The following is a 15505-nucleotide window of genomic DNA, read 5'->3' on the forward strand; positions in this document are numbered from 1 at the left end:
CCAGCCAGCGGGGTCGGGCATCCCTCCTGCTGCAGTAATATCTGCATGCACGCGAGCCTCAGGCTGATTTTAATGACCTCCCAGCGTACGCTGTGGCTGTAACTTGTGGTGTTAAACAACGCAGCCCTTCGAGACTTGAAGTCTGCTCTGTGAGGCAGGAGCTCTGTCTCTCACCTCGTCTGGAGCCTGTGCAAAGGATGGCATAAGAAACTAAAGACTTGTAAAATTAGTATTAAAATAATTATGCTCTCAAAGATCAAATTAAATCCTGCATATGCTCCACCTGCATCTGTTTTCCTTCCCTGCTTGCTTGCACTCTTGTGTGTGCGCGTTAATGTCGGATCACTAAGACGAGCTAGGGAAAGGATGGAAAGCGTGAGTTACCGCAGAGCGTCAGAAAAATGTCCTTCGTAAGTGATAAATGCTTCAGTGTTAATCAAACGTTATTGTGTGTTACAGTTGGGAGGCATCTCAACTTGATGAAGACATTTTCCCGCTATCTGCTGTTATCTGGGTGCCTGGAAGAATTCCGGAGGAGCTCTCATCCTGCCTCCAGGCAGGGCTTATGGGATTTGCACCGGTCCCAGTTGCCATGGAGAAAGTGTTAGATAGCTTTAATACATCTGTGCGAATTTCTCCCTGGAGTTTTCCCATGACAAGCTGGACTGGAGGTAGCACATAAGAAGCTATAATCTTCCAACTGAATGAAAAAATGATGGATGGAGCATGAGGGGTGTAAACAGCTTAGTGAGGCTCCGACAGCGCGCGGCGCGGCGAAACAAGGGCGCGGGTGAAAGGGGGCTCCTAGGCTGCACCTCCTGCGGACGCTCCCCCAAAAGAGGTGCTGTGCAGGGGAGGGGCCGGGGAAAAATATCTCCCAGGGAAAAACGTGGGGGGGCTGGGGTTGGGGAGCTCCATGCAGCCATGGGACAGGCGTGAGACCCAGCCCGAGCCTCCTTCAGTTCATCGGCTCATGTCAGCACGCAGTTTCTCCTGCTGTCTGCACTCTGGCCTTTAGCCTCAACTGGGTAAACCTCCTCCACCCTCCGCGTGGCTCTTGAAGCGTCCTGGTGCCCTCTAGCAAATGTCCCTGCGGGGGCAGCCACTCTCCCCTGCCGCACCCCGAGCCCACCCGCACCACGGCACGGCCCCGCAGCTCCTGCTCCCCGTCCTCATCCCCAGTCCAGGCGTGTGTCTCATTATTGCTGCTTCTGTCAATACAGCTAAGTGTTCCTGCTCCGCCGCCTTCTAATTAACATGCATTCAACTTGAATTAAAGGAAAGGAAATTAAATATATACTTGTTTTTGCATCAATGTATTCCAATTTAAAAATCCCAATGTTTACATTTGCTTGTTTGCTTTTTAAGCTGATGAAAATATGAATGATTCATAAAAACAAAGGAAAAAATAATTTCCAGCTCAGCGTGCCAAGAAGCATGTCATTCACCTGCCTGCATACCCTGAGTTCTTGATTTTGCTTTTTTTCCCCCAGATCCATCAGTTTGCCCTGCCTTTAACCGGAAGATAGTTGAAGGAACGTGATGGAATCAAGTAAATCCAAGCTGGAAATCTCCAGTGAGAGGAGACAGTAGGAAAACTAAGAGGAACAGAGAAAGAAGTGCTGACTGTCAAACCCTTCGGTGGGTTTCTCTTCTTTGTGTCCAGAAATCTGGAAGGCAGGCGAAGCAGAGCCGGTACGCTGCGCTCAGAGCGAGCCTCCTCGTGAGCAATCCTTCTGTCAGTGCCTTCACTTTCCTCTTCCTTTCTGCTTTTCTTCTAACCCCCCAGTGGTACTTCTAGCTGCTTTGGTTTCTCTAAACATTATCTTTTCCGCAGTTGATGGGCTGTTGAAATATGAAGTCCATAAATCACTGGATAATGTCACATCCACTGCGGTGTCTGTCCTGTTCAGCCTCAGCGATCGCCCTGCCCGGCACGGAGGGAGCGCAGGGCCCGGTGAGCAGTACCCCCGTGCCACGAAGTCTGGTTGCCTGCTGCACGGGACATTGCCGTTATCCCGAGAGGAACACCCGGGGTGGGTGTGCTGGAAAACCAGCGCTGGGCTCAGCTGCCTCCACGCGGGTCCCCAGGGGTTGCTGAGACTTGCTGGAAAGCTGAGTTGCTGAGGTTGCTGGAAAATTGCTGCCCAGCATTAAGAAGTTAAGAGGCAGACATGGGGCTGGCGGTGCGGCGATGCCCGGGCTGGCACCGGGACCCCCGGCTTCCCCACGTGGGAAAGCCTGGTGAGAGCAGCAGTGCTGAGCACAGCATGAAACAGAAAGGCAAAGCCTGCTGCTTCCTGCCTTCCAGTTCTCTTCTCTCCCAGGGAATGTGGCGAGGCCAAGCCCGGCTCCTTGCTTTTCCCCTCCCTTGTTCTCCCCTGGTTTCTCTGCAGTCCCCTGCAAATTCCCCCACTCTGCGCCGGGGTGCACGGGTGCTCAGCTGGAGGATTGCTTGCCGTGGAGAGGAGAGGTGGCATGGCAAAGCATGTGCTTCTGCTGATATGCTGGGGTTAAAAAGTAATTAATTAGCTAGTTTATGGTGTTTTCCCATCTGAAATTAAAAACAAAAATTATGCAGAACATACAAGGTAATTAGGAAGCAGCAAGCTACAACACACCTTTAAATGAGAGCTCTAAAAAGCATGATGTTCGGCAGCAGATTTTTAATGTAACAGCTATTAAAAGCTTACACCCTCGATCGCGTTCCTGGGAACATTCATCACGCTTCGACCTTCCCTTACGGATCCAGGTAGAGCCCTAGCAAAACCTGAATTTTTAATATTCCTGGTGCTTATCCATGATCAGATTTCCCATTTAAAATCTATTAGCCAAGATGAGAAAATTGGTTCATATTTTATGTGCCTAGTTTAATTTTTTTTTCTTTGCATTTACAACTGGCCCCTAGTGTTTCATCCACCCCCTAATGATTTAGCTGTGCAAGATGTTCCACCAATTTATTAGAGTGGAGTGTATGGAGCAGGTCATGCATATTAAACATGAAGTTTTTACTACAGTTGGTTCAATAATCCGAAAGAAAAACATTATTGTATTTTTTTATTTTTTTTTTACTGTGTTACCAGGTGCCACTTGTGGAAGGGCAGCCCCTCCGCCTGGCACCCGGCACTGCTGCAGGATGTGGGGCACGGCGGGCAAGCAGCAGCCCAGCCCCACGCGGGTGTGCCTCAGGACGGGGCCCGGTGCTGCGCTGTGCTTGCCGTGGTGAAACACGTGTGGGCTTCGCAGCCTCCTCTCAGGAGAGGAGGCGACTATTGATCCGCGTGTCTCTCTTTTGTCATTAAATCAAAGTCGGAAATCAAAGCTTTGTGCTGTTATTCGTTTCAGCAAGGTCTGAAACACCAGCGGAAGAGGTCTGCGCGGTGCTTCGCTCCCCTCGGGTCCCGCCGCAGCAGAGCCCGTCTGCGCAGGGCTCGGAGGGCTCTCCTCCCGGTGCCTGGGGCTCTGCCCACCTCTCGTTCCCTCACGTCGCAGCGGGTGCTGCGGGTCCCGGGATGCAGGAGGTAGGTGTTCATCTGGGGAGCTGCTGGGCAGGACAGCCCGGGGATGCTGGGGGCTGTCGGGGGCTGTAAGCCCACCCGGTGACGCTTCCCCTGTTCCTGCAGCCCTGTTTGTAGTCAGCAGCCGCTCGCATTTCCAATTACACTTTTGTCACCCATATCAGTCATTGCCAGTGTGTATTTGCTGGCCCGGAGAAAATCTTTGGTCAGATTGGGGTTGGATTTATGTTAGTTTTCTCAGGCTGTCCTGCGAGGACGTGGCCGAGACATTAACCCCAGCACGGCACCGGGGGTTCGTTCCCATGCTGCGAACGCAATCAGGGATGAAATATTCCTGAGATAAGGCTGGCTCATTAGCATACAGTCAATTGCTGCTTCTCTGCTTTCAGATGTCTTTCACTTGTCAAGCTCAGAATCGTAACATAATTAGGATTTTTACGATTAACGCTTTTACACGGAGCCCTGCGCTTCCTCTCTGGGCGCTGGGCAGGCTCGCCGTGCCGCACGTTTCCTTCCTACCGGGCCAAAAATAGTGGTGGGGCTGTGATTGGCAGCCTGTCCTGGTAATTAGCCACAGGATGTCTGCTGCCAGTGGAAGCCAATGGAGACATCAGCAAAAGGGAAATCAGAGCAAACAACCCGAAACTGTGATCCGAGCATCTGCTGCTGCTGCAGTGACCGAGCTGGGTCCCCAGCCGGCTGAGGAGGGGCCCTGCATGAGACCTGTGAGTATTATGGGCAGCAACTGAATCGTTTCAACTATTTCAGAGGTCATTCTGTTTCCGCGTGCTTCTTCATGGTTTTCCCTGTTTTTCCTGCTTTCAGCCCGTGCGGCTGGGTGCAGCACCCTTGCAGACAGGGGGATCGGCACGAGCAATGGTGGCGACGCGGGCTGAGCCGAGCGGGCAGTGGGAGAGCAGTCGTCCTCCCCAAAACGCCAGCACCAAGCCTGGCAGTGAGGAAACGAGAAGATATCTTCTAAAGCAGAGATAAATAAAAGCCACTGCATAAATAGTACCTATGCAAGGAAATACTGCGCCAAAAGCCAATGTTTGGGGGGATGTCAAAGGTAATTACTCTTCTCTGCTTTATTAGCTTCACACATGCTCGTGCTGGGTAATGACTGATCATGTTTATACTGGTGTTTCCACAGTTTTCTCTGCGTTCTGTGTTTCTGTTCAATTTCTCCGCCTGTTTCCTCCCTGCCTTTATCTCTTTCTGGTATTATCTGTCTCTTCCTTTGATTTTAGGCTGCTCCTTTCTAAAAATGACAGGCGCATCTATATTCCCTGCAACAGCATCCTTATCTCCTGCCACTGGTGCGTCCTCTTGTCAGGCTCGCTCTCCAGATGGCTTTTTTGTATCAGTCCCGCAGCGGTGGCACGCTGTGCCCGTCCTGCGCCGAGGCGCGGTGTGGGCTCTTTGCTGCAGGAGGAGGAGGAGGAGGAGGGCTGGTTTCTGCCTGTCTCCCCTTTTCCTTCCTCCCCCTCAAGGGCTGGTTATCCTCCCTGGGGATCGCCTGCTCAGTGTGCTTGCCCTGCACAGGCTGTGCTGTCTCACGCCGCCCCTGTTCCAGGCGTGCCTGCGGGGCTGCCCTCGGTACCGAGCCTCGCGCCGTGCCGTTAGCACCAATGCAGCCGAAGCGGTGAGGGCTGCCAGGAGCGGGGGATTTGGGGGCTGGATCTGCTGCAGGCAGGGGCCTTCCGTTCCATCCCACGGCTCGTGAGTGGGAAGAAATGGAGAAATGTAACTGAGAGGTGGTTTGTCATGGGTCTCCTGCAGTGGTGGCAGGAGCGTGAGGAGTGGGTTCAGGCAGCGGGGCAAGGATTAGGCAGGGGCTCGTGCTGCCCAAACCCCTCGCTGGTGGGGAGTGGCAGCACCACGCGGTGTCTGCGGCTTCCTAAATTCACCCGGCACACCGTAAAGAAAGAACGACGTGGAAAACATTTCCTCCCTAAAGGCCATTTTCCCCGAAGTATTTAGGCAGCTGCAGCCGCAGATAGGTGACATCTCCCGTTAGCACAGGGACGGGTCTCTGGCTCCCGTGAAGATAAGCGCCTGAGCTTCTCAGTGCCAAGATTAGGGACGGTGTGTCTCTGAAGGCATTATTTGCTGGAAGCTTTGGGTGCCCTGAAACAGGAAAAGAGCTGGTGTTATGAAAAAAGTTATGTTAGTTATGGGAAAAAATGGTACACAGGAAGGGAGCTGCTTTTTTCCAGAGAGAGGAAAGTCCCTGGACGTAGGGGTCCTGTGCCCCACGGCGGCGCTGGCACCGGGCAGCTCCCATCACGGCCGGGAGAGGCTTGCCCGTGGTGCTGGTGATGCTCCACAGCCCCGCGAGGAGCCTGGCACCCTGACGTGCCGGTGTGTAAGCTCTTCTCTAGTTCTGCACCTGGAATCAGTACGGGCTTGCTTGGGGTATTTGCTTGTCTTTAGAATACTCTGTTTGGTTTCTAAAGTGCTTGTCTTGTAGAGTAATTTCTCAAGCCTTGTCAGAGCCTCTTGTCGTGTCTGCACTGAGTGAGTTTGAGGGCTATTTTCTGGTCTGCTTTCTTCTTTCTGTTTTGTTTTTTGGTTGGCCTTAAATTTACTCTGGTGTGTAACTCTGCTTTGTTTTGCTGACTTGGGCATGAAAAGAAAAACGTTATCATCATCCAAAACCCCCTACAAGGCATTCGTCTCTCAGGCAGCCAGCTAAGCTTTATGGGTTCTGCTTTTCTTGCTCCCAGTCCTATTCCCTCGTTATGAGGGATTCCCTTCCCCTTTGTCGGGCTGGGCAGTCAGGGGTGCAGGGGCACGGGGATATGGGGGTGCTGCATCCCCACGGCCGTGCCAGCCCGGCTGCCCCTGAGCCCCTTCTGCAGGGAGAGCGCAGTAAATTGCAGGATGGCGAGGGAAGAAAACCCTGATATTTACAGATGACATTTAAGCCTGCAGAAGGCCTATGTATTTTACCCACTGTCACATTTAAAAGGCACTGAATTCATTATACCATTGAATAAATCTTTTTTTCCTTTTTCTTTTTTTTTTTTTTTCCAAATGTATTTATCCTGAGAAGAGCCGCTGCTTCTCAGTCAAGAGCTCATCCTATTAGGACAAAGGCTCCCGGCTCGGGAGCGAGCAGCTCAGCTCCTCCACTGCTGTGCTGCCCCAGCTGGGGCTCAGCCCCACGGAGGCCAGGTCGAGGCGCTGCTTGTGGCAGGGCTGGGGGCTGGCAGGGCTGGGGGCTGGCGGGGCTGGGGGCTGGCGGGGCTGGGGGCTGGCGGGGCTGGGGGCTGGCAGCGCGAGCCCCTTCATCGCCGCCGCTGCCCGTCGGAGGGGTCGGGTCACTGGGATGGAGCTTGGCGAGTCAGGCAGGAAAATAATCAGCTCCAAACCGAAGTGATGAAATGCTCGGTATTTTACAGCTTCTTCTGTGCACTTTACAGAAACTAATGGTTACACAAATAATACCTAAGGGATGATAACAGGCTACAAATAATTCAGGGGTTCTCCAGCACAGAGCTGCACCGTGCAGGTTTGTGGAGCGCGGGGACGCCCTGGGGCTGCCTCAGGCCCCATCCATCCACGGGGGGCCCAAGTTGATGCCCTCGGTAAGACGCCCCTGCTGCTCTCCCCGCCTTGGCCGGCTGCAGCCTCTCCCTGCAGGTCCAAGCCCTGTGCCCCCTGCCCACCCCTGCCCCACCACGGCCGTCGGCGATGCTCTCCTTCAGGCGCAGCCGTCGGTGTGTGCCCTGCTCCGTGCTCGAGCTGTGTGTGAACTGCCTTGACGTCCGTCTGAGCTAAAGCAGCAGATCTATTTCTACATCCCACACGTGTGTCTGAGCTCGGCGTGCAGTGAGGATGGCTGCCTGCTGCTAGCTGTGCGTCACGGCGTGCGGGAAACCGCTCTGCCCGTGTTCGCATGAGTGTGGCAGCATTTTTTTTTTTTGCATACATTTGACTTTTTTTTTTGAGAGCCATTGTGTAGAATTTCCCCATCTGTGGATGTAGCAGTTTCAGCTTAACTCCGGCTCTAAATATTGTGACAGCCTCTCTTCTGCAAGCCTAACGCGGAGTGTCGTGCACGGTGACAGCCCCTCCGGCTCCCCCGCCAGCCGCGCACCGCCTGACGGAGCTTCCCGCAGCTGGCGGCTCGCCCCAGCACCACGCTACCGTCACCACCGGCAGAGCTGGGTGAGCTGGGGCTCGGGGCAGTGCTGGGCAGGCAGGGCTGGCCCCGGGAGAGCACGCACCCGGCACAGCCCAAGCGGGGCTGGTGGGGTCTGCAGACAGCCCCACCGCACCAGTGGTCCTGCCAGGATGCGGCCCCTGCACGGCTCGGGTCGCACCGTTCTTCCCATGGTGTGCAAGGCTTGGACTTTGTGACGTGTGTGGCAGGAAGCAGGCTCCCCCTTTTGCGTGCATGCCATCACTGAGGGCCTGAAATACGTGGGGATTTTTTAGATTGAGGAGACTCGTCCCTTGACAGTAACCAATTCTGCATGACTTATGCAATGAACTTGATCTCTTAATAAAAACATGAGCAGAAACGTTGGTGACAGGACCCACGGCTCAGTAAGCCAAGAGAACAAAAATCTTCTACATCACAACTGGGAAACTGCTTTTTCCTCGGCCCATTTTGTGGGGAGAAATTGATCTGTCTAATCTCTTATCTGTGGCTATGAAATTGTATTTCCCTCTTAATAGGGCTACAAATGTTACAGATGAATAGTTCATAGACATGCTGCAAATGGCAGGAATACCAAAAGGAGACGTTGGATTTGTTCACTTCTGGTTGCAGAAACCAACACGCACAAACATCTGGAACTGCAGTCAGCTTTAACCCCCGCCATGGGGACCTGTCCCAGAAATGATGTTTTCACCTGATTCCTTCTTAAATCAAGTTGGGGATGTTTCTTAAGAAGTTGTGTTTATTTTTTTCTTACATTCTGCTTGATTCAAGAGTATTGGGATTGCAGATGTGGACAGCCCACGGATCCTTGTCTTGCACTGAATATTTTGATAGCTGGGGGGAAAGCTTGCTACAGGACTGATGAGAAAAACGGCAGGAATCAAGGCAACAGCCCTGATTGCTGGCTCTGCTAATTTGCTTTGCGTGTGGAAAGCCACTGCAGGCTGGTCTTCCAGCCACCAAATGCCCCAGATATCTCAGGTCCCCATCAAAGCGACAATGAGCACCTTCAAGGCGAGGGGCTCTCATGTTCTCCTCCGCTGCTGCTGCCTCCTCTTCACTCTGTGGGTGTCCGTCGGCTGGTGCAAAGCGCGGTGACTGCCGCCCGTGTGGGCACACCGAGGCTTTCCGGGCAATTGCACTTACAAGTTTGCAGGCGCTGGCTCTGTGCTTAAATATTTGGGTTGCAAAAATGAGATCTGACAATGTTCTTTTAAACCTAAATTCCCTGTCTCGTGTCTGACAGATGCTGTCTCATCTGCCAGCATCTCCAGCACGAACGCGATGTGTCAATGTGAAGTGCTCCCAGCTGCGTCCGTCCACTCCGCTTTCGTTCCCGGGAGAGATTCCTGGGACGAAAACCAGGTTGGCGTGGTGGATCCGGCAGAGGTACGAAACGCTCGCTCCAGCCAGGGAATGTGGGGCTACGGGCGAGAACCCCGGGCCACCGAGGAGATGGTTCAGGACGAGGGAAGCAGTGGCACTGTGCCCAGCTCCGGGGCTGGCCTCTGGCGTTACGTGGGATCTGAGGTCAGCCCGAGGAGCGCCCACCGCCCCGCGCCCTGCCGTCTCCTGGGCCCTCGGCAAGCAGGAGACTCGGGAAGCGTGCCGAGCCCCCTGGCGTAGTCTGGGCAATGGGTTTGGAGCTCCCACAGCAGCCATTTGGGGAGGCGTTCCCGTGTGTCCCCTGCCCAACCCAAGGGACCGGGCTCCTCGAAGGAAACCGCTCCGCAAAGCGTGCCTGTGCCAGGGCCAGCTCTGCAGCCATCTCTCCAGCAGCAGGCGGGATTAATCGCTTTATCAGCCAAATACAGGTGGGTTAACACAGTCATTTAATCTCTGTTTAAGCAGCTGATGCTTAAAAAAATAGCCTAAATTGTACTTGCCAATGAAGTCTTTACAGTAACTGTTCCTGTTGGTGTAGCTGAGTGCTGTAATTTAAATGTAATGAAGAAGGTAGGGAAATGGGGGAAGGGGGAGTGGGGTGGCTGAATAAAAGGCAAAGCACTGTTATTTTCTCTATATAAATATATTTTTCTGGCAAAAGTTATATCAATAAGCTGTCATTTCATTCACTACAGCCCGTCTTTCCTCAAATAGCCCATCTGTTAATACAAATCTGGTGACACTCTGCTTCATTTGTCTTGATTGTGCTCAGGGCAGCAAAGCCAGCTCAGAAAGCATTTGGATTTTCAGCCCCCACTATTGGCATTCATTTATCAGCTGTGGGCAAAAAATAAAAAATAAAAATAAAAAATATCCAACAGGTCTCTGTCCTCGTGTCAGCAAGCAGAGGCACGTGGCGGCAGGGATGTGTCCTCAGCTGCCTCCTGCGTGCCGGGCGATGCCCGGGCTGAGCAGCGGCCGCCCCGCGTGTTGGTGCTGCCCACGTGCGAGCACGGCCCGGTGCCTCTTCCCCTTTTTTTTTGTGTGCTAATCACTCGTACCTTCGTTTTTGTTGTGCGCTTCTAAAGATGAAACACCCCTGTCTGTTTACAGATCGCTCTGTATGCAGAGGAGTCTCTGCTGTCTCCTATTACCGCTGGATAAACACTGCTTGCTGCACAACATGACTTTGAGCGATGACAGGAAAACACTCTGTGCTGTCACACAGATAAAAGCCTGGCGTCCTCGGCACAAAGAAGCTGCAGCAGCAACGCAGCGATGGGGTTTATGCAGTCGATATTAAAAAGTCATCTGACAGAAAGCTGGCGGGAGAGGCAGCGCGTGTGGCTGGCCACTTGGTCACAGAGCTCGGGCGTGGGAATCGGGTACGGATTATTTGGGGAATCGGGTGCAAGCTGCCCCACGGGGCAGAGCAGCCCGACGCTGTCCCAAAGGCAGTCCTACCGCAGGGTTTGGAGCGGAGCAGGGAGGCCGTGGGCTGGCCCCGTCCCCTCCTGGCCCAGGCCTTGCTGTGTGGCCGATCGCCACCTTTGGCTTTCATCACGGTGACTTCCCCGCTGCCGTTTTCCTTTGGGCAAGGAATTCGCGTTTTCTTTTTGCAGATGGAAAAAATGAGGCACAGGCTCAGGTGGCGAGGAAAAGGGCAGACAAAGGTAAGCTTTTTTGTGGGGTGCCTGCCTCAAGTACAGAATCATTGCCCGGGAGAGCCAACGCTGGGTGCAGCACTGGCTTAGGAAGAGCTTTGGTCCCCGAAATGCAGCTGTAGGACAGACAGGGACTCCTGAAGTCGCAAATCAGTCTCCTGCTCGGACCATTACAGACAAGACTGAGCAGGAAAATGTGAAAATAACTCTGTCATCTGAAGAAACAGGCTTTATCTCCTCTGTCTGTGTTTTAATACAGGAAATATCACCTGCTTCTCCAGCTCCTTTCATAAGCAGAGAATTTATCTGTGAGCAAGCTAAACCAATATAAGTTGAATAATATTTGTTGATTAATGTAGTCAATGAATTTCATATTTTCTTTAAAATATTTGCTGCATATTTCTGTAAATTATTCATCCGGTTTATAAGGCAAAGCAAATATTTGTGAATAGATATGAATTATGTGATTTATAAAAATGAAATATTCATGAGTCATTTTCATTATTCACCTCGTCCAGGAATTGCTACATAAATCTGATCAAGCAAATAGATTTGGTGAAGCTCAGCCCAAATTTATGGATGTTGTGGAGCTCGCTGGCTCCCGCACAGAAAACCAGAATGCGTTTGGACCAAGTGTTTGCCTCGCGTGTTTGACGACGCTTTGCCTCTTCCAAGGTGGGCTCAAAACCAGACGTGCAAAGTCCAGAGCAATAGATAAAAGCAGTTTGGGGTTCACAAAACAGCTGGTTTGCTTGGCTGCATGAAGCCTGCCCTGGCACGAGTCGCTCCCCAGGAGCTGCGCACGGGGTCGCCGTGAGCAGTGCCCCGGGAAGGGACACGGTGCCCACGTGTGCTGCACCAGTGGCCATTGCCTCGTGCCCACAGTAAGGAGGAAATGGAGTTGCTGCACAGGCTGCCATTTCGCAGCTTAAAGGAGAGGTAGCAAAGGACTTGGAGACCGAGCCCTCAGTGTTCTGCAGCACCCGCTTCACGCGAGACGCCTTCCTCACCCTGAATTTTAGTAGAGGCAAGGGGGAGAGGAGGCAACAGATCCTCTTCCCAGCACCAAAGCCCCTGACAAGGGCAGCGAGGACGCCGGCGCTGCTGGGAGGACAGGCAGTGCCGCGGGGAAGGCGCAGGGAGAGGTGCTGCGATGCGGAGGTGGCTGGGGAGGGACAGGCGCGGGCAGCGAGGCGCCTCCTGAAATGATTGCAAAGACACTGGAGGTTACAGAAATATATGAAAAAATCCATCAGTAGGACAATGGCAGCTCAGAGATGAGCTGGGTGTGAGGCAAGCTGCATCCCCCGTGCCAAGGGCTGGGAAAATACAAATGACACCCAGCGGTGCTATTGCAGGCAGTAGTGTGAAGCAAAGCCCAGCTGCGATGCAATGGCCTACAAACCTTTGGATTGCACAGTGAGGAAAAGTATGGAAAAAGCTAATTGCAGAACATGTGGGAAAGAGCTGCAGCACCACGGGAGAGCCTCTGCGACACCCCCAGCCCACCCCAGCCCTGCTGCAGCAGGACCCAACCTCACAGGGTGGGAATGAGTCTGGAAACGAATCTGGTGCCAGCCCTGGTTAAAAAAGTAAATTCATTTAAAAAAACTCGGTTAAGCACATGCTTAACTTTTAGGGTGTGAGTAATGCCTTCGACTGCACTGGGACTGTAGATCTGCTTGAAGTTATGCATACTCTAAGTGCATCTTGGACCGGTGCCACCCCGCTCACTGCTGTTCCATAATGAACCCGGCTTTTTTGCAAGCTGCAAAATGAGCACTCAAAAATTCAGCTTTGGGGACCTTCATATTTTCCAAAGTGTTAAAGTGCTTTCTTTTTAAATAGCAAGCTTCCATTTAGAAAATAGACTGTTCCACAGACAGCATTATACATCTTCTGCTGCCGGGGTGTTTTGCTCAGCACTGCACGGGGACATCATAAAAACCATGTGCTTAGCGGAGTGAAATTGCTGACTCTATTACCCTGGTCAAAGAAAACTGTCCGTCTTCATCGTCTCTCTTATTAATCAGGCTGGCGATTCGGTGCTGTTCTGTGCCATGCATCCCAGATGCGGAGCCAGAGCTGAGAAAGCTGATTCAGTGGAAACCCTTTGGGGAAGCAGAACCTGCGGGCTCGGCTCCTCTCTGCCGGAGAGCTCAGGTCAGTGACTGCCCCTCGGTGACCTCTCCTTGCTGCTGAGCGGGACGGGAGGCAGCAAAGGACCGAGCCCCCAGGCGAGGGGTGGGCTTGGGGGGCAGCGGGGACCACGGCGGGGCTTTGTCTGCCCGAGGCAGCTCCCTGTGCCCAGCCGGCACGCCAGCTGGCAGCCCCTCTCCGGAGGTCACATTGCTATCAGACAAGGCAGAAGAAGTGATGCTTTATTCTGGCCAAGGCAGTTCTTGAATTTTCACACTAAACTCAAAATCTGCTCAACCGTGGGATGGTATTTTTCTCCTTGCCGTCTCTGGAATATCCACAGAGAAGCCATTTATCAACACTGTGTGCGCATCCAATCTCCAGGGCCCTCTGCTTCACCTCCCATTATTGGCCATCTCCACAGCACTTAATGAGGCAGGTATTTAGAAGAAAGTGCCTAATGAATTTGAAAAGTTTTTGACCCTTTTATTGCAACATCTCAAATATCATGCATCTGGAAAATGGTTTTAATGTTGCATAGACTATTATAACCCAATGTATTTATTCTAGGCATTCTGCTCTGAGATGTTTAACAGTTTTGGGAACGCAGCCAGCAAGCTGAGGCAGTGAGACATTCAGCTGGTAGGACTTTTCTTTAGAGGGAGGCTTCCATCTAATGCTCCTTTCCCGTACACCTTTCATCCCCTGCCCAGCACGCTTGGTGCTTTGTGATGCAGCTGGAGGTGGAAGTCAGCGTGTGCCTGCGGTCGTTGCAGGGAGAGCCAGCACTGCTGGAGAACAGGGGCTGGTGCAGCTCTAACGGGAGCCGTGCCTGCCCGCCCAGCCCATAAATCCTAGAAGGGAAGCCTGCTTTGGGAGAGGTGGGTGCCTGACCAAAATCTCCTGCTAAACTTTTGCAATTCGGCCTGAAACAAATGGGCTTACACAAAGCCTCTGAAGCACAAAGTCTCACCAGCAGCGGGGCCCAAAGGGCAAGCAGAAGCCATCTGTGAGTGCCTCCCCCCTTTGATAAGAGGCTGCAGTGCTGACCGTGGGTTAGAGATGGGCTCGGGCACCGGTAAGTGCTGGCCAGCCGGCCTGCAGGCTCTACACGGGCACGCTTTGTGCTGGGGTGGCAGCACCCAGGGAGGTGCTGGGCACAGGAAGGGCAAAACCTCTTTTTCAAGAATATCAGTGTTCCCATAAATACGCCTTTCCCATCAAAGGGCACGGCGGCGATGCGGCAGCGCTGTGCGGGGCAGGGGCTGCTGGAGCAGCAGGGCTTGGCGGCACCGGGCACACCTGGGTCTGCCCCTGAGCCTGGCCCTGCCTTTTCCTGGGGCTGTATTTCCATAAAGGACGAGTTCCTGCGAAGTGAATGCTTTGTTTGGAAACCAAGCACCAGGTGGGGACGTGAGCTCGGGCTCAGTAAGGGTACACGGCTTTAGCGAAGGAGAGAAATTGCACCCTCGGGTTAGTGCAGCTAGAAATACACCTTCCAATACCCGTCTGCGTTAGTTTGTTTTTCTTCCTGGCTTTACATCATCTTGACAAAATAAAGCACAGCATGCAGGTGAGGTATCTGAACTCGCAAGTCAAACTTTACAGTAGTTTTGGATAATCCAGAACTTTGTACACGGAAGTGTTTGGTGACCTAGAGGTGACTGAAGCTTTCAAGGGCAAGGCAGTAAATTGTCCCTCGTTCAACAGCCGTGCTCCAGCGAGACTCACGGGCTGCGTCTGAAATGCATCACTGCTCCAGTGTTATGGGATGCTCACTGATTTATTGCGAGCATCTCACAATAAATAGAGGATCCCAGCTTCCCGGAGGCATGCTGCAGGCAGGGCAATGTCCTCACACCTGGGCTCGTGCAGTTGGGAAAAATCCCTCCTTGGCTGAGTCCTAGGACAGGAATCTCCTGTAAAGCTGCTGCTGGCGGCAGGTAGAAAATCACAAAAAGCAGCTGCAGCAGCCTCCGGCCTCTGGAATTTCATTTTTCTTTTTTTAATTTCTTCTTTTCCTCCTGCTTTGTCAAAGTACTTTGTTCCTGAGTCATTTATTTTTTTAAAAGAAAACCAAGATACAATCTCCAGCCCTCCAAGGGCCATTAATTGCTGCAACTTTAGAGCGTGCTGGGGGGCCTATAGTTATATCTTGGCTCAGCAGCTGGTGGACTTGGCGACCACTTCTAGCCCTCAGAGGGAAGGGAAGGGCATGCCATCGCCCAGGTGAATCAAGTGCATGCCTTCAAGCACCAGGAGGATGTCTGCCTTCTCCATAGCAGGTGGAAATCCCATACCAAGTGCTGAGAGTGGCAAAACCCTGTGCGGCCCTGGGCTCGGGACCGGCCGGCGGCCCTGGGCACGTCCCATCGGGATGTTTGTTTGTCAGCCTGAGGAAACAAATGCAGCCAAAGTAATCATTAGCTCGTGGCGATATCTGCTATAATTTTAAGGTCTGTTAAATATGATTTAAATATTTTTTTACTCATTAGCAATAATTTAGAACGGTCCTCTTTTTTTCAGAAACTTCAAGTATGATTGTAATAGCTTTGTAATTTTGGGCTCTATCATTAAAATTAATGATATCCTAATGCTCTATGTGCACTAGGAGAGTCTGATCA

The 15505-nt window shown here is 52.5% G+C and overlaps 1 protein-coding gene across 12 annotated transcripts in view; it reads left to right on the forward strand.

The window, feature by feature from the left end:
• LOC308181231 (uncharacterized protein) overlaps positions 1-15505 on the forward strand; it is a 47870-nt gene that overhangs the window by 27919 nt on the left and 4446 nt on the right. For 4 of the 12 annotated variants that reach the window (XM_080564173.1, XM_080564166.1, XM_080564169.1 and 1 more), the window contains 5 exons: positions 460-671; positions 1494-1957; positions 3346-3521; positions 3908-4243; positions 4344-13523. In XM_080564173.1, the coding sequence (XP_080420299.1) occupies positions 460-671; positions 1494-1543 (262 nt within the window). In that variant the 3' untranslated portion in view covers positions 1544-1957; positions 3346-3521; positions 3908-4243; positions 4344-13523. Of the gene's footprint in view, positions 1-459; positions 672-1493; positions 2932-3345; positions 3522-3907; positions 4244-4343; positions 13524-15505 lie in introns of those variants that run through there. The other 8 variants (XR_013941376.1, XR_013941377.1, XM_080564170.1 and 5 more) reach the window with 7 other exon arrangements.

Source organism: Anser brachyrhynchus (genome assembly GCF_964034855.1).
Source record: "Anser brachyrhynchus genome assembly, chromosome: 21".
Lineage (NCBI taxonomy): Eukaryota > Metazoa > Chordata > Aves > Anseriformes > Anatidae > Anser > Anser brachyrhynchus.